Raw genomic sequence first — 20,483 nt, 5'->3', positions numbered from 1 at the left:
GGATGGAGGATCGGTCCTTGAGCCAAAAGATCTTATCCGAGAGGGAGTTTCCAAGGGAGGTCGGCTACCAGTCTTATCAGGTCTGTGTACCAAGCCCGGCAAGGCCAGTCTGGGGCCACCAGAATGACTGGAATTCCTTCTGCCTCAATTCTGCGCAGAAGTCTCGGAAGAAGTTTTAGTGAATGAAAGGCATACATCAGACGATACTGGCCCCAAGGGGCCACCAGAGTGTCCCTGGCATCGGCCAGAGGGTTCCGAGACCTTACCACAAACCTCTGAACATTCCGGTTAAGACGAGAGGCCATCAGGTCCACATCGGGAGTCCCCCCACCGGAGACACAGTTGTTAAAACACTGCCAGGTGAAGAGACCATTCTCCCTGATCCAGCACCTGCCAACTGAGATAGTCCGCCTGCCAATTTTCCACCCCTGGAATATGCACTGCAGAGAGGGCTGGAACAAAACGTTCTGGCTGCTAGGGCACTTTCGGTGCCCCCTTAATGAGTGACATAGGTCATAGCCGTGTCGTTGTCCGATTAAATCCCCACAGGGCGCCCTTGCAGACGGTCCGTCCACAAGGACAGCCAGAGCCTGGTTGCCCGAATCTCCAGGACATTGATTGGCAGACTGGACTCCTCCCGTGTCCAAATTCCCAGAGCCGGATCTGTGCCTAAGACACCTCCCCACCCGGACCGGCTGGCATCCGTGGTGATCACCGTCCAGTACAGGAGGAGAAATGATTTTCCGTGTCGAAGTGCCGGGGAGCGGAGCGACCATATCAAGGACCCCTAGTACCCCAGCTCAACAGGATCAGATTGTCTAGGAACCGTGGATTCTTGTCCCATTTGACAAGAATCTCCTTTTGCAGAGGTCTGGTACATTAGAGGGGCCTAGGGAGCTGAGAGGGATTTCTCAACCTCTCGAAGGTAAGCTGGGTTCCACAGGCCCCCCAACCAAAGTGACTTCGGTCACATCTCTCCCCTTTCAGAAGGAGACCCCAAAACGGGTTGACTTCGAATTTAGTTCATAGTTCCAGTCCCCCAATGTCTGTACCCACACAGTACCCCAAAAAAATTGTCCGGAACACAGCGTTGCTCACCAAGCCAACCTCTGCCTCTCCCCACTGATGGGGAGAAGTGTGAACTGGCCCTTCTCCCTGGAGTCCTTTAAGCCACTGGAGAGAAGACAGGGTGGCTGGGCTCACTCCAACATGCTGTTGGGGATCTGGGTCGACTGCCAGCAGCCCTGGGATATCCAGGCGGAGAACGTAGTCTCATCCACTTTTTCTCTATGAAAACCACCAGTACTTGTACAGCAAAGCTGACATCCTCCTGTCCCAATGCCAGACATTTTCTGGGGTTGTGTTGGTGGAAACCGAAGTCCCATCCACTACTACAGGAAAAACATCCTTTGTTAGTTGAGGGCAGAGTCCAGCAGAACTCTGCTCTGTTGCTAGCTCTCCTGCTGGGTTGGCATCATTCTGGGACGCCGTCTGCTGCCGGGAAGAGTCGTCGGATCCTCCATCTTCCTTACCCTCATCTGGATGTTGGGACAACCTCTCTGGTACCGTCTCCTAGGTGCACAGATCCTGGCTGGGGAGGGAAGACCGTTTCCTCTGCTCTGACTGACTGTTGGGAAGGGACGACGAAAACCTCCTCTCACTTCTCCCCCTGGCTTCTGATCTGCTGCTGGGGAGTGGCCATCAACTTCTCACCCTGGGCCTCGGGAACTGCCGCAGGTGTAGGGCAGAGGTCTTGGACCCTCTGTTAAGTTGTCAGTGCTTCAGCTGGAGAAGTTTCTTGTTACGCCACAGATTCTGCTAGCCGTGGTTAGAGGAAATCATGGATTAGAGAAGAGATCCTGAACATCTCTGAAGTGTTCTGGGCACTGGAAGATATGGAGTTTATGGCCGTTCAGGAATGGGAGCAGGAGATCACCTACAGCTGCTAGACTCCGCTCAGTACCAGGGCTTAGCTTCCCTTGCCTGGGAATATCCAGAAGCACCAGCTGTCGATTCTTTAGTCAGGATTTCCTGACAGTGTGGCACTGTAACAGTGTGCTTTGCCCACCTGCACCTATGGAAGCAGAGCTCTTATGACGAATGCAGCAAGTGTTGACTTACTTTGATGAACCTGTTTCTGCACAGGATGAGCTTGGATGGAGGAATGCATCTGTCCAGAAGCTGGATAAAGGTACGGGAGAAGAGGAAGCCATCCTCCTTCCCCAGCCACCGATTACAGATTTAATTGACTTTTCATTAGAGGATGTTATGGATGATAAGTCATCTGCTAAAGTAGTGGCACTGGGCCCAAGGGCTACCAGCCCGTGCCCAGGACTTTTAGCAATTCCAGAGAATGGGGATTTAATAGATTTTTCTGCTGAGGAAGAACAACCTGGTGAGAATCCAGCAAAAGAGCTGGCATCAGGGCCAAATATTACTGAGCTCTGCCCAACACCAACAGCAGATTTAGCCTCCCTGAGAGAAGAGAAAGTTGGCCTTTCTGCTACACCACTGACAGATACATGGGATTCCCTGCTAGCAGCATCTGTTAAGTTACAAGAACTTCTTCAGCAGAAGCACTGACAACTGGACAGAGGGTCCAAGACCTCTGCTCCACACCTACGGCAGGTCCGGAGGCCAAGGGTGAGAAAGTGGCAGCCACTCCCCAGCAGCAGATCAGGATCCAGGGAGAGCAGGGAGTAGAGGTTGTTGTCGTCCCTCTCCAACAGTCAGTCAGAGCAGAGGAAATGGTCTTCCCTCCCCAGCCAGGATCTGTGCACCTGGGAGACGGTTCCAGACAAAGGTTGTCCCAACAGCCAGATGAGGGTAAGGAAGATGGAGCATCTGACTCCTCTTCCCAGCAGAGGAAAGCCCCCTAGGATGATGACACCTACCCAGCAGAAAAGCTGGCAACAGAGCAGAGAGCTGCTGGCCTCTGCCCTCAACTAATAAAGAATGGCTTTCCTGAGAAAGTGGATGGGACTACAGTCTCCACCTGTATACCCCAGGGATGCTGGGCAGGTGGCCCAGATCGCCAACAGCATGAGGAAGTGAGCCCAGCCACCCTTTCTTCTCTCCAAGGGCTGAAAGAACTCCAGGGAGAGGGGCCAATCCAAGCTTCTCCCCAGCCGCGGATATGTTCTACAAGAGAGGCAGAGGTTGGCTGGGCGAGTGTTGCTCTGTCCAGGACAATTTTTTTGGGGTACTGTGTGGGTATGGGCATTGGGGGCCTAGAACTACAGACTAACTTTGAACTCAACCCGTCTGGGGTCTCTTCCTGTGTTTGCCACATTTCTCCCCCTTCGGAATGAGACTAACTCATTTAGGACAGGGGCTTTGGGAGGGGACTGCAGGCTAGCCTCTTGCCCACTGACTATGGGCCCGTGGAAACCAGCTTACCTTAGAGAGCTCTGTAAACCCATTTCAAGCTTCCCTGGCCCTTATGTGTAAGTCACCCTGTGTCTATTAGGGACAAAGAGTGACCAAGAAAATGGACAGCTACTTAAAAGGACACTGAGAATTTGGTTTGAATTACTTCAAACGGGACAGTAATATTTATCAACAATATCCCTCAAGAAATATGAAGATTTAATATCACTTTACACTGAGACTTATAGCTTGTTGTAGACCATTGCCATGAAGTCTAACTCCTAAATAATCAAAGCAATGCTTAGATGGTTAGGTAATTAGTTCAGGTTAATTTGGTTTCTGTATACAATTTCATCTGCAAATGATGTGATCAGGCACCGGACCTGGTGTGGTATATAATCTGTGCGAGTCGGTTTAATAAATGTTCCAGAACTTATACAAGCTATTCTCGGCTAGTTTTGTATGGGGGCAGCTAGAATATCGGATATCTATGTTCAAGACTGAAGAAAGTGGTATACTGATGGAAGCACGCAAGCGCATTGTGGGTCGCAGTTCCGTTATACTCTTCGCCTACGGCAAATAAAACGTTGATGCCTGACATATTGGGATATGAAGGGAAGCGTCCTTGGTATCGATAGAGGCCAGAATATCCCCTTGATCAAGAGATGCCACTACCGTGCGAATGGACTCCATCTGAAATTTCTAAACTCGCACAAAGCGGTTAAAGGCCTTGAGATCCAGGATTGGACGGACCTTGCTTTCCTTCCTGGGGACAATAAATAGGTTTCAATAATTTCCGACTCTGGAACTGATACAATGACTCCCTGGGAGAGCAGATTTTGTACTGCCCCGAGAAGGCCTCGCAGACGATCCGGGGACAGACAAAAGTTGGAAGGGAAGAACCTTTCCGGAGGCAAGGACCGGAACTCGATCTTGTAACCGGACCGAATCAACTCATGGACCCATTTGTTGTGAATCAAAGCAAAGCATTCCACAGGTCTTAAAAAAAAAAAAAAAAAAAAAGGTGATATCCCCCCTCCCCAGGTATGGGTGAGGGCGGAAGTAGACTTGTCTGCGGGACAGAAGAAACCCGCTTTTGACTTGCCAGACCAGGGTCTCTTGGAACCTCCCACAAAGAGACGGGTGGATTTTGATCCCTTACCCTGCAATCCCGTAGGATGAAAGGGCAGTTTATGTACCGAAAAGAAAGGACCACGCTTGCAAGGAGGCTTCTTGCTCTTGGTAACCTGTGGAAGCCGAGTACTCTTACCTCCCATGAGACCGTTAATGATCTCTTGCATGGAAGCTCCGAACAGGCGTCTCCTACAAAAGGCAGATCGGTCAATACTCTTTTGGAAGCCTGGTCTGCAGACCAGCATTTCAGCCAAATCATGCGGCGGAGGGTCACAGCTGTCAGACACCCTGCAGGCTAAAGGGGCCACGTCCAGAGGCATCACAGATATATTGTAATCCTTGAAGTATCTGATCCACCAGCTCAGGAAGAGGCTGACCCCCTTCCAAAACCTGGCGCAGCAGCTTTGCCATTCCGTTAAGGTCTGGGAGACCAAGGTTATGGCAAAGAACAGCCTCAAAATTGAACCGGCCATGGTAGAAAAGGTATCGGACCAGAGGTAAAGGACGGAGAGTCCCCCACCAGGAGCAGTGTGGCTTTATTTAACCTAGAATCCACCATCGGTCAAACGGTCCGTTTCTTCAAAAGGGACTGTTCAAAAGGATACCATCTAGCGAGAAGGCTTAGGTATCCCAGCCATGGGTTTTGGGGAACTCCACTGACTTACAACGTTGTTCAAAATAGGTGGAGAAGACCTTATTCGCCTTGGATGGTGTGCAGGTACCAAATTGTACAGGCGGCATAACCGGTGTCCTCCAATTTAAAAGTTTCCCACACTGATAGAATCAGTGCCTCCCCAAGTGCCTTTTCATGCGCGGCTGTAGTGGCCGTGCGGCCATAAGAGAGGAAGAGGAAACGCAGGCACTGCTACTAGAGGCCCACCACCGAATTACCGCTCTACAAGCTACAAGAAAATGGCCGCCGCATTGACTAATTGGGAACTACCAAAACATGGCTGCTGAGCTATACAAACATGGCCGCCGATACCAATAGCAGCCATCCACAGCAAAATGGCGGTGCGCACAACTCCTGGGACCCCCAAAGGACCCTCAGGTACATGCAGTCAGCAAGGGAGGCCCTGTCAGGGGACCCCCACTAGGACATTTTTCCCAGAAAATTGCTAAACTGAGCAGCTGGCAGCGCACTCCCTCCCCCCTCCAGCCCCATCACCACTTAACACCCCAAACATGTAAATAATATGGCCACCCCCGGGGGGGGGGGGGGTAGGTGAAGGTGGTTGTGCAGGGGGACCCCAGTAGTGAGAGGGGGCACCATTTGGGAAGGTTGTTCTCTCTGAAATGATCACAGAGTGGAAATGATCCTTCTATATAGGATCACGTCTCTATGATCATTTCACAAGTTCCTCCACCCACAGTTAGAAAACACTCCCCTAGGTTCACAATTAACTCTTTGATCCCCCCTAGCTAAACCCCTTCCCTGCACTGGTTACTGTAGTAATGTCACTGGTCCCCCCAAAAGTGTAAAAAATGGCAGTTAAAGGTCCTGTCTGCCGCAATGTCGCAGTCCCGCTAAAAAATGCAGATTGCCGCCATTACTAGTAAAAAATAAAAAAATAAAGATGACAAATCTTTCCTAGTTTGTAGACGCGATAACTTTTGGGCAAACCAATCAAAATACGCTTATTATGTTTTTTTTTTTTTTTACCAAAAATATGTAGCAGAATACAAATTGGCCTAAAAGGATGAAAAATGTATTTTTTTGGGGAATGTTGTATAGCAGAATGTGAAAAAAAAATTTTTTTCAGAATGGTCAGGCATTTTTTGTTATAGCGCCAAAAAAAAAAAGCGCACATTTGAATAAATGCCACCAAAAGAAAGCTTTTGTGGGGAAAAAGGGCATTCATTTTATTTCGGTACAGTGTCACATGACCGCGAAATTTTCCGTTAAACTAACGCAGTGCTGAATCGCAAAAAATGGCCAGGTCATTAAGGGGGCAAATCCTTCTCGTACAGAACTGGTTAAAAAGGAACAAAATGCCAGAGATCCCAGCAAGGAACTAGGTCCTTACTCCTGACTAGGCAGAAAAAAACTGAAGCCCTATAGCAGGAAGTGGGAGTATACCCCCTAGAACTGCCCTATAGGCGTATTCAATTTGTTCCATCTAGTGTCCTACTTCTGTAGGGGGCAGCATAAACCATGAGTCAAGAAGATATGGAGCTGTGTCCGTTAATGAACGAAAGAAAATACATTTACAGAGGTTTTAACCCTTTTCTTCTCCATCTAAAACGTTTTAGCTATACATAAACTTTAGAGTGTTCAAACATTTCCCAGAATTATTACTTACATTTTATATATATTCATAGTTAAAAAAAACATATGATTTAAAGTCAATGTTAGCCTTTGAATTACTTTACATTAATCTAAGCAGCACTAATACTCCTAAAAGAAAGAGTAAAATAGAAATTGATTTCTTTTGTAAGGTAAGTCAGCTCTTTTTTTATAAAGTGGTGAAAGGTTATACTATCTGTAAGGTTTGTATAGCTGCCTGTCCTTACCAAGGGGAGTCACCCACTGTCATGGGTTTGCGGTGATTTGTACGATGGGGAGGGGAAATATCCTAACAGCTACAACTGTGCAAGCGAGAACTATCCAAGAGGGTGTTTGGTAAGGTGACTAAAGGAAGTTCATTATACATTTAATACATTTTTTTAAGTTCTTACCCATCCACAAGCCCCTGTTGTTTAATGATTGTTATTGACTCTTCTCGAGATATTCTACCATGGAACCAAGGCTGTGTCCTATGAATAACTGCAAGAGAAACAAAATTTTGATTCAATAAAAGCATGCCAAATGTACACTTTTTCCAAAATATAAAAGTCAAAGTTCAGTTACTTACCTGTGCTAAGTGTAGAGGGATGAAGTGGGCTTTGGCTTCCTAAAACATTCATCCGTGAACTGCGTTTCTATAAAACAAAACCCACATATCCTATGAGACTAAAATTACAGTTGGGGGGAAAAAAAAGCAAAAAAACAAACCCAGCAGCAATAATGTTATACATGGGATATGTAAAGGTCGGGAGGTCAGAGACCACCAGCATCTATTTAAAACTGCTTTATTTTCCAAAAGGCAAACAAAAAAACGCCTCAGGGCTTTACACACAAAGGGGTATCAAACTCCTAAGCAGCGTGTGCTCTCTAAAGGTTTATAGAGTATATGCCCCTCCTACAGGTAAATAATCCCTCTACTGTCCCTTAGAGACTATAATCCAAGGAAGCGGGACATGTATTGCTCATCCCCGATGTCCTTCACATCATCTCCACCCCAGCCATATCTGCCTCAACTCAGAGGTGGTTGAGGCATAAGTTATCCTACAATGTATGAGAGGAGGAATCAGCATTTTGAAACCATCTCCTAGGTCTATGCTCTACCAAAAAATATATTACTGGAGGGATAGAAACCAAGGAGTCACTCTGGCTTTTGCGGCCTTGATTTGTCTCATCCAGGTTTGGGAGTCTAAAGCCTACTTTATGGCAGCTTCCAGTTCATTTTGCTTTAAATCCTTCACTAGAGTAATCCGTTTACACAATTAACTACTATGAAAGTTTTTCAGGAGCAATCAGATCTGGATGATGGTATAATGTAGCATTAAGCATCAGAAAACCCTTCTCTGAATCAGCATTAAACTGAATCACTAGATTTCCAGCAATTTGTCCAGCGTGTCAGTGGTGAAAATGAATACAAACCATTTGTAGTACTTCAAGTAGATACTGTCCCTTAAGGAGAAAGCAGGTCATAGCATTATTGGGCATATTTGTTCAACTGGTGCTTCACCACACCTCTGCACAACATAACACAGGTGCCTTGCTTCCTAAAACCCAATTCAAATTTCAACAGGATTAACAGTCAACTCCCTCTTCTCAGAGTCCTACATGACCTGAACCTGGAAGATGTACTTTATGCTGCCAAGGATTATGTCCTCGAGGTAGACTGAAATCAAGGGGGAGCATAGCAAGGCTTTTAAAAGGTGGCGGAGCAGTGTATAAGAGTGAAGTCTGCTAGCACCCTTTCATAAAGTCCAGTTTTGTGATGTATTTGGCTGGTCCTAACCGCTCTTATTAATTCATCCACCCAAGGCATAGGATAAGCATCAACACTTCAGCGTTTTCTGAAGTGACTGAAGAACTGCAGAGTGATATTGGGCTTAGATAGCACATAACTGGGCTTGACCAATCATTGCGCGATTCTTGATCGACATCTAGTTCTAGTAATTTCAACATTTGTTCTGAGATGGACTTTATGAGCCACTGGGATGCAATATGGTTTTACACAGATATTCATTTTGGTTCAGTGTTGTGAAGTTCAATTACATTTGTGAGACCTGGCAGATCCCAAAGATTTCCTCGTTTCTCTTCATAAATTACTTTACTTGCTGTGACCAGGCCTGGGTTAGTGCGCACCTTGAACCAGTGAAAATTAATTTGGGACCCCAGGTTTGCACTAACCAGTGTGAACACCTGGTCCTTGTGTCACCAGGGTTTCAAGTTGTTCATGCTGTAAATTTGGTAGGGTTTTTGACTTCTTGGCTGATGTACCCTGTAGTTTACTTTTTCCATGACCACAAAAGATACCCACTACCCTCTACCATGGGTATTCGTATGATCACCGCATTCCCAACTTGAAATTGCCTAACCTGTTGTATACTCCGCTCTGTGCCTCCTGAAAGGTTTCTTCACTAAAGGCATTGAATCTGCGATCCTCCCGCATCAGAGATTTGTTTTATTAAGTTTGGTTTAGTTTTTTTAATGTCCCTTACTAAATTAAGCCATTTAGGAAGTCTCTATCCATACATCAGTTCAAACAGTAAAAATCCTGTGGATGCCGTTGGAACCACTCATATTGCAAATCATTCAGTAAGAAATCCCAATTATTCCCATCTCACTGTTTTACCCACCTAAAGACTTTTTGTAAGCTCAACCAGACCATCCACCTATCAATGGGCGATTGACCTCGACATCTGCCAAATTCGGAAAAAGCCTGCCATCACCTTTTCCAAAGGGTGCCCCTGCTCAATAGGGATCTTAAGAAAACCTGTCCTTGAGAACATATAGAGTGCAATTGTTTGACAGACACAGAATATCTAGCCGCAAAACTGAACCACCAATATGTATCTGTGTCCTCTGGTTTACATAACTGGATAAAAAAAATAAAAAAAAGTAGACCCATTGTAATGCATATAAATGGAGCTTTGATTATGGGTAGAGGTACCAAGGGGTTTCAGAAGTGACACCAGTACCTTGGATACATGTCCTCCTCACCATCAGAATGCGAGGACACCGATCCATCAGGATTGGGAGTGTCTGTGGCAGCCATATCTGCCTCAGAATCTGAGGACACCACCGATGGAGGTGAAGGCAGCGGGCGTTTAGGGCTATCAATACTTTAGAACACAATCTACCTTTGACACCAGGCTTTCCAAGACTGCTGTAAAAGAAGACAGACTGCAACCCAGAGGGTCGCGCAGCCGCACTGAGGGGGTCTGTAGGTGAAACATTGTCCCGGGACTCCATTTTTCACTGATTAATAATGCAGTGTCACTTTAAAAAGATTGCGAAATCGCGATCCCACTGCCACACCAGCGGTATCACAATCCCAATCCAGTACAATCTGTTACAGTAAGGAAAACCTACAGGGGACCCCATAAACATTACCCAACCACGGTGGCTTGCTGGAACATTCTGTCAAACCAAAAGTAAAAACGATCTGACACAGAAAAATAGAATAGAAGAAAAATGCCTGGGTCATTGCTAGATCAAATGTGCCATGCCTGCTGCCTGTCCTGCGACCTGGACTACAAGAAAATGGCCACCCCACGCATCCCTATGGGGAACTAATAGAAAATGGCTGCCCCAGGCAAGTGGCTTTGGAATGTCCTTAACAAAAGACCCCACCAGGACAGTCACCCCCCCTCGCAGCGCCCGTAATATATTACTGCCCCCCCAAGGTAAGAACTTACTAAAGGGAGAGGAAGGAATAACTGGGGAGGAAGGGGGCTGGTATGTCCGAGAGGCCAGGTGAACCGAGGGGGGGGGCCCCCCATTTCCACCCCGAGACTGCCAGAGGATTGGGAGGGACATCATTGCTCACCATACCATGGTACCAGGTGGGCACCACTCCGAACAGACCACCTCCCACCCGGGGTGGGGGTGCTGCCAGGGGGTACGTTGCGACTCCAATCACGGACTCATCCCCATCCATCGGGGTTCTGTCATGGCGAGGCCTAGTGCTAGACTATAACCTGCTCAAGCTCACTGGCCAGGCTGGGAGACCCTAAGGATCTAGATTATCCAGTCCAAAACCCAGCCCGCTGTTGCTTGTAGTTTTCCAGGAACTCTAAACTAGTAAATGAAAATTACATACAACAAAAATTCCCCTTTTATATAGCGAAGACCGAAGTCCCAGCAGGGAACTAGGTCCAACTCCTAAACTAGGCAGAAACAAACTGGAAGCTGTAGCGGAGTGTGTGGGGTTATGCCTGCAGGGACAGCCCCATAGGTGTGGTAAAGCTTTTTCCTGCCTAGTGTCCTATTCCTGATGGGAGGAGCATAACCCCTATGGTCTAAGATGATATGGAGCTGCATCTGTCAGTGGACGATAGAGAAATGTGCCTTTTAAAATGTCTAAGTTAGATGTGCAGGATTGGGCGGGGGGGGGGGGGGGGGGAGGGAGAGTCTTCTGTTCCCTGACCATGACCTGTGAAAAGTAGTCTCTTCCCTCCCAGCCCTCAGATTTTGATGTTCTAGGCATAAAGACATAGCAGATCACTTAGCGTCTGCTGTGATGGTATGTTCCCTTCCCTTGCTGGGAAAATGTTACATTTCTTCAAGTCAGCAGGCTTTGGAATTCCCAAAATTAAAAAAAAAATTAAAGGATAGTCCTTTCCCACTATGTCTTACTTCAATTTGGTCACTACCCCCAGCCTCTTGATTAGTGTCCCCATGTACACAAACACACTGGGTTTTACATGCCGGGTCAATCACTCCAAGCAGTCTTGCATGCATAAGCCTTGTCATGCTGCCTGAGCTAGCAAGGTCTTAGCAGGGAGATGGTTCACAAGCATAGTACATATAAACTGCCCCTCACAAAGGTCAAGGGCACATAGTGCAATCGTTTAAACATAAAAGCACAGCCTCCAGGTGGCTCCATGTACATAAGCTACTCCTTTAGTAGACATCGGAACACCAGGGCTGGAGAATGACAGGCTGAGATAAAATATTACAACCCGCTCCACCATTTGGGGGTTAGAGATAGAGCTTCTGCCTGTAGCTGCACCAGGTATTGCATCTGGGACCTCAGTGATTAATCTGTCTGATAAATCCAGCTATGCAGTCTTTGTGCCTGGGCAGAAGCAGTCACCAAAGACCAGGCCAGGACCTCAAGTTCAATTGATCATCATTACTGGTCTCACCAGTTGGGAGGTAACAGGATATCCAATGAGAAAGGGGGCAAAGAGGCCATGTCACTGTTCTTGGGGCCACCCCTCTCTGCAGTCCTCTCAAACAAGGTAAGGCGTGTCAGGAATCATAAGCGCAACTGTATAAAAAGGATTACTAAAAAGGAAAACAATATAGGGCTTCCTGCAGCAAAATCGGATTTTTGTAAGATCTTACCGTAAAATCCTTTTCTCTTAAGCTCATTCACAGACGTAGTCTTCTTGATTCTCAAGAGCTGGGTTATGTTGTCTCCGCAGGAGTAGGACTAGGCAGAAAGACAAAACGTTCTGGCTCCACCTTAGGGGCAGTCCCTGAGGGTATATCCTCCCTCTCTCTGCTACAGGGAATCAGTTCTGTTCTAAAGCAGTAACAGAGAATTTAACCCAACCCAACTCAATGATTGAGGGGCGGGTACTACGTCTGTCAATGAGCTTAAGAGAAAAGGATTTTACGGTAAGATCTTACAAAAATCCGATTTTCTCTATCGCTCATTGACAGACGTAGTCTTCTTGATTCTCAAGAGCTGGGACATCCAGAAGCAGTGCCACAAATGAGGGGTGGGATTGACAAAAATCAAAATCCAATCTAGAAGGCCCAACCGGTGCCAAACTAGAAGTTTTAAAGGCTCATTATAAACAAAGAATGAGACTCAAAAGAAACATTTCCAACGGAAAAAAACCCTCGAGGCAGACCACTGGTCTCCTCAAATGGCGGCCTGCAAAACCTTGAGGCCAAACACGGCATCAGATGATGCCATTACATCAACTTTATAATGTTTTGTAAAGGTATGCACCGACGACCAGGTAGCCGCCTTGCACACCTGGACCACTGACGCCTGATGGCGAAAGGCCTATGACGCACTAAGTGCCCAAGTGGAGTGCGCCTTAACAGGGAACGGGGGCTCCCGACCCTTAATAGAATAAGCCTGTACCACCGTCTGTCTGATCCATTTGGAAATGGTCGCGGCAGATGCAGGCAACCCCTTTTTGGGTCCATCCGGGATCACAAAAAGTGAATCCGTCTTGCGAAACGAGTCTGTCGTTTTTAAGTATACCCTGATCGCCCGGACCACATCCAAGGAGTGTAAAGCAAACTCCCGAGGATGACTGGGCTTAGGACACAGGGAAGGTAATACAATTTCTTCATTCAGATGAAATTCTGAAACCACTTTTGGTAGGAAGGATGGATTCGGACGAAGAACCACCTTATCTCTATGAACCACCAGATATGGGGAACGACAAGATAATGCTGCCAGTTCTGACACCCTGCGTGCAAAACCGCCGAAATCGTTTTCCCAGCACATCCACCTGCATCTCTGCTAAGTGGCGATTTATTGATCTACAGGAGATACACTACAAATAAGGTAGGATTATACCTCCTATGTCTGCTGTAATGCTACAGTCTGCTGGGTAGAGTGTTAGCTCTCAAACCAAGTCCACTTCCCACCAAACACATACTGTATTTACAAGGGGGACTTTTAGTGTCAGATATATACTGACCATGTATGGAGGGGCCCATAATTCATACTGCCTCATAACGAGGAAAGAAAAAAGGGAACGTTTACTCACCATACCGAACCGACAGGCACCCTCTCTTCACAATACCCTCTCCACCGGGGTGGGGGGTTGTGGACCACTCCGGACGCCTCGACTCTCTGGTTCCTGGCGTCCAAGCGAGACCTTTAACTCGCCAGGTCAGTCCCTCCTCTGGGACTCAGTCGCGGCCGACCCAGAGCGGAGCTCTGGTCTGCACGCGCTCGTAGGCAGAAACCGGGGTGACCACTGGATCTCAACACCCAGCCCGTCGCCCGGCCCCGCATACTTACTTGAATGTGTCGCGGCCGACCAAGCGCAATGCAATGGTCTGCGCGCGCTCGTAGGCCGGCTGGGGTGACCACTAGTGTCGCCCAGTCCGGCGTATTTGCTTGAAGATCTCACAGGAAAAAACACTGGAGAAAAACTGCCTAAAAAAAAAAATTTTTTTTTTTTTTTTTTTTTTAAAGAAAAAATCTTGCTAGGACCAAAAAGATCCCAGCAAGGAACTTAGGTCCTTACTCCTGACTAGACAGAAAAAAACTGATTCCCTGTAGCAGAGAGAGGGAGGATATACCCTCAGGGACTGCCCCTAAGGTGGAGCCAGAACGTTTTGTCTTTCTGCCTAGTCCTACTCCTGCGGAGACAACATAACCCAGCTCTTGAGAATCAAGAAGACTACGTCTGTCAATGAGCGATAGAGAAACAAACATTTATGTACAACAATGTCAGCTTGACTTTAGCATAAACTAGATGTGTCTCATGGGCTCAGGACTTTTACCCACAGGATGATCCAGTCCAAAAACTCCTAAGCAGACAGAGCTCAACAATTTCTACCGACATGCTCAAAACTCCTAGTAAATTTCACATTTGCTCTCGTGAGTTTCCCTCAAGTACAAATCACTACCATAGGTAAATTAACCCTCTAGTCTCCCTTAAAAGGACCATAATCCAAATAAGGGGGATACATGTCCTGTTCAGTAACCATGCCGGATGTCCTGTACAAGAAGTATACATCTGGATATTGCAAACTGTGTGGCAGGATGGACACAGAGAGATTAGTTAGTTCTATGTGATCAAACTTATTCTAGAGGCACTATTATGTGCTATCAATTGTGTATTATTTTTTGCTTCAAGGAAAAAAAAAAGAGGTAAAACAAGGGGGTATAATAAAAAAAAAAAAATTGTAAAACATAACTTAACTGCCCTGTTGGTTGGGGGAGCTTTGGTGAGATATTAGGGGTCAAAACAGACCCCTGAAGTCTCACATTTGAGACAGAGAAAGGGACTGAGGACAGATGCATCAGTCCCTTTCTCTGCAGCCTCAGCTGCACTGGACAGTAAAGGAATGGGATGCGCTCACAGGCTGCCTGTGCATTCACAAGCCAAAGCATAGTAAAGAGTTTACTATGCTTTAGCGATGATTGGACACAGCAGCAATCTGTACCAGTTGAAGACAGGACAGGAGGGAAGCTGGCATTGTTGCAGGGGGGGGGGGGGAGGGAGGGCCCACACAGGGCCCAGACAACAGGAGGGTGCCATGCAGCTGGAGGGTGAAAAAAGGAGAAGCTGCAGCAGCAGGAGCCACAAGAGTGGGCAGTACAACTAGCTCTCCTGCTCAGCAGATGCCCGAGCCCCACTTTTGAACTGATAGGGCCCGAGCTTGGTACAGCAGGGTCAGCTGTACTGCCTCATAAGCGGCCCTGATTTTGGAACTTGTCCAGCAGATTTGAATAATGAAAATCCAATTGTACGTTTTTCAACTCTGAAGTTTACAACGGATGTTGTCGACTGGTGGCAGCAACAGACTTTTTTTCTTAGGGACTGTAAAAAAAGTCTGTCAAATGGAGACCAATTATGGGTTGAAAAACAAGGTCATGTTTAATTACTGGTTTTAACATTGGAAGGTCTTATGGGTCTTCTAATGCCATGTTGGAGCCTCTTCTCCTAGGCATCTCAGCCCATGCCAGAGACAAGTTTAAGGCCAACTTTTTAATTCGACCCTGAATTGATGAACAGGCGCACCCAGTTTTAAGCCTAGGAATATCTTATAGAGATATTTCTATTTAACTGATTTGCAATAAACTCAGCGCTGGGGTCACATTAGCTGAGTGTGGGAGAAAATACTAGTCAGTACCAGTGTGCAAAAGTGTTTGCTTTGGAAGAATAAATCACTACTAATGTTGGGTGTCCTACACATATTGGTGTCCTGCATTATGTAAAACTATTCATTTAGTTTTTACATTTTAGATTGGGGTGCCTCGAGATTGTGCAGAATTGTAAAAGGTGCCTTGACTGAAAAAAGGTTGAGAAACACTGATCTAGCCAGTGACACATCCTATATTATAGTGCCCCCACTCTGGATGAAGGAGCACAAGGGCACAATACTTTATATGAACTATAAGATTTATCACTTGAAATATATCTTCGCTTTTCTACTGTGAACACAAACTTACATTTTTAAACAATCCAAATTTCAGTTGGTATCAAATAGTAACATGATGTATACTACTTGCACATCTGAAATAGTCCCTATATCAACATTTTCAATATTCTGATCTTGCTAAACATGAATTCACACCTTTACAAAAACTTCCTTGTTTTCACATAAATGGAAGCCCCACTGAATACACAGGCTGTTCTGCCACCATAGGGATATGAAGGTGCTTCAGAAAACAGCATCCTATATACATTTGCCTGTTAAGTCCATGCATATGGTGATGTGCAAGAAATTCTTGCAAACATTTACTTGAAAGTGAATCATAGTCCTCCACTGAAGGCTCATGCCATCTTTGTTTGGTGATCACACAGGCATATTTCGTCTTTTTAGGGCCAAGATGGTAGCCCAAAGATGACAAGCATGTAAATGTTGCCTGTGTAGAAGTGTTTATGTTCCATAGTTATACAGTGCTTTGCGAAAGTATTTGGCCCTCTTGAACTTTGACCTTTTGCCACATTTCATGCTTCAAACAAAGATTTAAAACTAATTTTTTGTGAAGAATCAACAAGTGGAAGGAAATTTATTGGATATTTCAAACATTAACAAATAAAAAACTGAAAAATTGGGCGTGCAAAATCATTCAGCCCCCTAATACTTTGTAGCGCCACCTTTTGCTGCAATTACAGCTGTAAGTCGCTTGGGGCATGTCTCTATCAGTTTTGCACATCGAGAGACTGAAATTTTTGCCCATTCCTCCTTGCAAAACAGCTCGAGCTCAGTGAGGTTGGATGGAGAGCGTTTGTGAACAGCAGTTTTCAGTTCTTTCCACAGATTCTCGATTGGATTCAGGTCTGGACTTTGACTTGGCCATTCTAACACCTGGATATGTTTATTTGTGAACCATTCCATTGTAGATTTTGCTTTATGTTTTGGATCATTGTCTTGTTGGAAGACAAATCTCTGTCCCAGTCTCAGGTCTTTTGCAGACTCCATCAGGTTTTCTTCCAGAATGGTCCTGTATTTGGCTCCATCCATCTTCCCATCAATTTTACCCATCTTCCCTGTCCCTGCTGAAGAAAAGCAGGCCCAAACCATGATGCTGCCACCACCATGTTTGACAGTGGGGATGGTGTGTTCAGGGTGATGAGCTGTGTGGCTTTTACGCCAAACAATGTTTTGCATTGTTGCCAAAAAGTTCGATTTTGGTTTCATTTGACCAGAGCACCTTTTTCCACATGTTTAGTGTCTCCCCCAGGTGGCTTGTGGCAAACTTTAAACACTTTTTATGGATATCTTTAAGAAATGGCTTTCTTCTTGCCACTCTTCCATAAAGGCCAGAGTCTCCCACCCCAGCTGTAGATCTCTGCAGTTCATCCAGAGTGATCATGGGCCTCTTGGCTGCATCTCTGATCAGTCTTCTCCTTGTATGAGCTGAAAGTTTAGAGGGACGGCCAGGTCTTCGTAGATTTGCAGTGGTCTGATACTCCTTCCATTTCAATATTATCGCTTGCACAGTGCTCCTTGGGATGTTTAAAGCTTGGGAAATCTTTTTGTATCCAAACCCGGCTTTAAACTTCTCCACAACAGTATCTTGGACCTGCCTGGTGTGTTCCTTGTTCTTCATGATGCTCTCTGTGCTTTAAACTGACCTCTGAGACTATCACAGTGCAGGTGCATTTATACGGAGACTTGATTACACACAGGTGGATTCTATTTATTATCATTAGTCATTTGGGTCAACATTGGATCATTCAGAGATCCTCGCTGAACTTCTGGAGAGAGTTTGCTGCACTGAAAGTAAAGGGGCTGAATAATTTTGCACGCCCAATTTTTCAGTTTATTTGTTAAAAGTTTGAAATATCCAATAAATTTAGTTCTACTTCATGATTGTGTCCCACTTGTTGATTCTTTACAAAAAATTACAGTTTTATATCTTTGTTTGAAGCCTGAAATGTGGCAAATGGTCGCAAAGTTCAAGGGGGCTGAATACTTTCGCAAGGCACTGTATGTGCACTTCATTGGTTCCCTGTTGTCTCAATCTTTAAACAACCCATGCAAAAAAAAAAAAAAAAAACACACATACTCCTACAGTTCAATTACCCTACCACCTAGGCTGTATATTGCCAGTTTAAGATCAATCCTAATTAATCTGGATACTCTTTCCTGCAGCCTGTTTCATTGTGACCTTCCAGAATATTACATTTAACAGAGTGATCATTGCTCTAGTCCTCCCAAACTACATTCTACAATGTAAAAAACCTTTCTAATAGTTTTACATAATGCAGCAACATTCACATGTAGGATACCCAACATGCGAGGCAATTTTTTTTTCCAAAGCAAATACACTTCTGCAGACTGGTACAGACTAGAATTCATGTTTCTCCTCTCCCTCAATTACTCTCCAGTCAGTTAGCTAATGTGACCCCCAGTGCTGAGGGAGAGGGGCAGAGGAGGGTTAAAACAAAGATGCAGAGATGCACCTTATCAACGGTCGTCGTCATTGGTTGTTAGGATGCCAGAAAGTCTTAAAGGTGCATAATGAAAACCCGTTGCTTTGTGTAATTAAAAAGGCAGGCTTGATCCACCTGCTGGGTTTTTTACAATTTTTGATCAATCTTCAGGTGTGCCTTGGCCATTTTGCCAAGGCACACCTGAAGAAACCTCAAGGCACACCAGGGCGCCTGTGCACCATGGTTGACAAAGGCTGGTCTAGATATGCCTTAGGCTTTATTGGATTACATATAAAAGGTTTCCGGAGGAGTTTAGCGATATTAGTCAGGTTATCACTAAACCCAAAGTGCAGGGCTACCGGTTTTGGTGTTGAAACCCCTGTGCGGCAGAATACTTTGGCATGCTTAAACAAAATACTGCTCAAGTAAAGTTTGCCATTATGCGGACATTGTTCAATTAAACTCTTCCTTATTACTACCCTAACAAGCTATACCCAGAAATGCAGTCTACAGAGTCATATTATGTTTAAGTATTATACAGGGCTAGAAAGAAAGCCATTCAAGGCACCTGCCTTTTGCAACAGAGTTACTCAAGTGGCGCATTAGTAAATGAGATTATGCTCCTAATTATGCAGCTGATTGTCTAAGGACAGCCATCTTCAACCCGACTTCAGGCAGCAGTGACACAGAAGTTGCTCTTGAGAGAGGTGTTTGTTATACTCCGCTCTTTCTAGAATGCTTACTCAGAAGTTAGATTACACTTGCATATACTGTATTTCAGACAGCAAGTAGAACCACCTGTGCACAGAGTAAAAAACACACTGCTGCTAAAAGCTGGGGAAGGATATCAAACTAAGACATCAGATACAACGATTTGAGCATAGCCTTATTAAAAAAAAAAAAATAATAATTTCCCTCCATGCTGCAGCTGTCCCACATTGGCTCCAAGACCGAGAACTGCGTGACCTCATGACCGCTGACTGCTCATCTCAGTCTGCACGGAGTAGAAAGCAGTGAACGCCCATAACCGCTCTCCACTCTGATCCTCCAGTGCTCACTGGAGTACTGGGGAAGGGGCTGGAGCTGGCTGTCAATCTGGCAGCTGTTGGATCCTGACGATTTTGGATCCTTTTGCAGACTGCAAAAGCAGTACAACAGAGTGATGTGCTACAAAGGCTAACAAGCCCAGGAAAAAAAAAAATCTAATTGGATACTGCAGCTCAAAAAGCCAACTGAAGGACCTGAATATCTGTCTGGTGTAACCTTAAGAAAAATGGAGGTCCAATTGGTAGCCCTGAAAACAGGAAAAAGCTGCATGATGCTAAAACGAGCAAGAAGCATTCAGACCTAGAGAGTGTGCCTTGATCAGAGGATGGAACCTAATCCTTAAGACAAACTTTAATGGTCTGCTGGAGTCAAAGAGCTAGTAGTGACAGATTAACCCTAACAGGCTGAACCACATCCAGACAATGGAGGCACTCTTTTCTGGTGAACGAGAGCTGCATAGAAGGTTGGAAGAACAATGTCTAGTTGAGGGGAAAGGCAAAAAACGACCTTAGGAAAAAGTCCTGGACCCCCACATCACCTTCACCATATGCAAATCCAGAAAGAATTGCTTGCAGTATAAGGCTGCTTTTTTGGACACCTCAAAAGGTGAGGCCTACAAGATGCACCACCTAAAGAGTAGAGAGGAATGGTTTCACGTAATCTATAAAGAACAGAGAAAACCAAGTTCAAATCTCAGAGTCACAGGGGATTTATATAGAAGGCCCTAGATCAGGGATCTCAAAACTAAGACCCTCCACCAGTTGTTCAGGAACTACAATTCATGCCTAGTCATGTCTGTGAATGTCAGAGTTTTACAATGCCTCATGGGACATGTAGTTCTGAAACAGCTGGAGGGCCGTAGTTTGGCGATCCCTGCCCTAGATACAAGGGTTTAAATCAAGACATGAAAGAACAACAGTATATGAAACTAATATAAACCAGGAAGAAATCAGTCCCTTAAAAGTGCTCAAGGCCAAATGTTGGTCCAGATCCAGGTGCAGAAAATGAAGAAAAAGGTAGAAATCCTGCGACTCACACCAAGTGGAGTATGCCTTCATTGA

At 45.6% G+C, this 20,483-nt stretch overlaps 1 protein-coding gene across 2 annotated transcripts in view; it reads right to left on the bottom strand.

Moving 5' to 3' along the window:
• The window catches only part of GRB10 (growth factor receptor bound protein 10), a 515,930-nt gene that overhangs the window by 32,941 nt on the left and 462,506 nt on the right, over window positions 1–20,483 (bottom strand). For both annotated transcript variants that reach the window (XM_082259307.1, XM_082259308.1), the window contains 2 exons: window positions 7,359–7,425; window positions 7,183–7,270 (listed from right to left, as the gene is read on the bottom strand). In XM_082259307.1, the coding sequence (XP_082115433.1) occupies window positions 7,183–7,270; window positions 7,359–7,425 (155 nt within the window). The remainder of the gene's footprint in view (window positions 1–7,182; window positions 7,271–7,358; window positions 7,426–20,483) is intronic.

This window comes from Pelophylax lessonae, assembly GCF_965119305.1.
Source record: "Pelophylax lessonae genome assembly, chromosome: 5".
Lineage (NCBI taxonomy): Eukaryota > Metazoa > Chordata > Amphibia > Anura > Ranidae > Pelophylax > Pelophylax lessonae.
The sequence above is the reverse complement of the archived record's forward strand: the minus strand, read 5'-3'. Positions and strand labels throughout refer to the sequence as shown.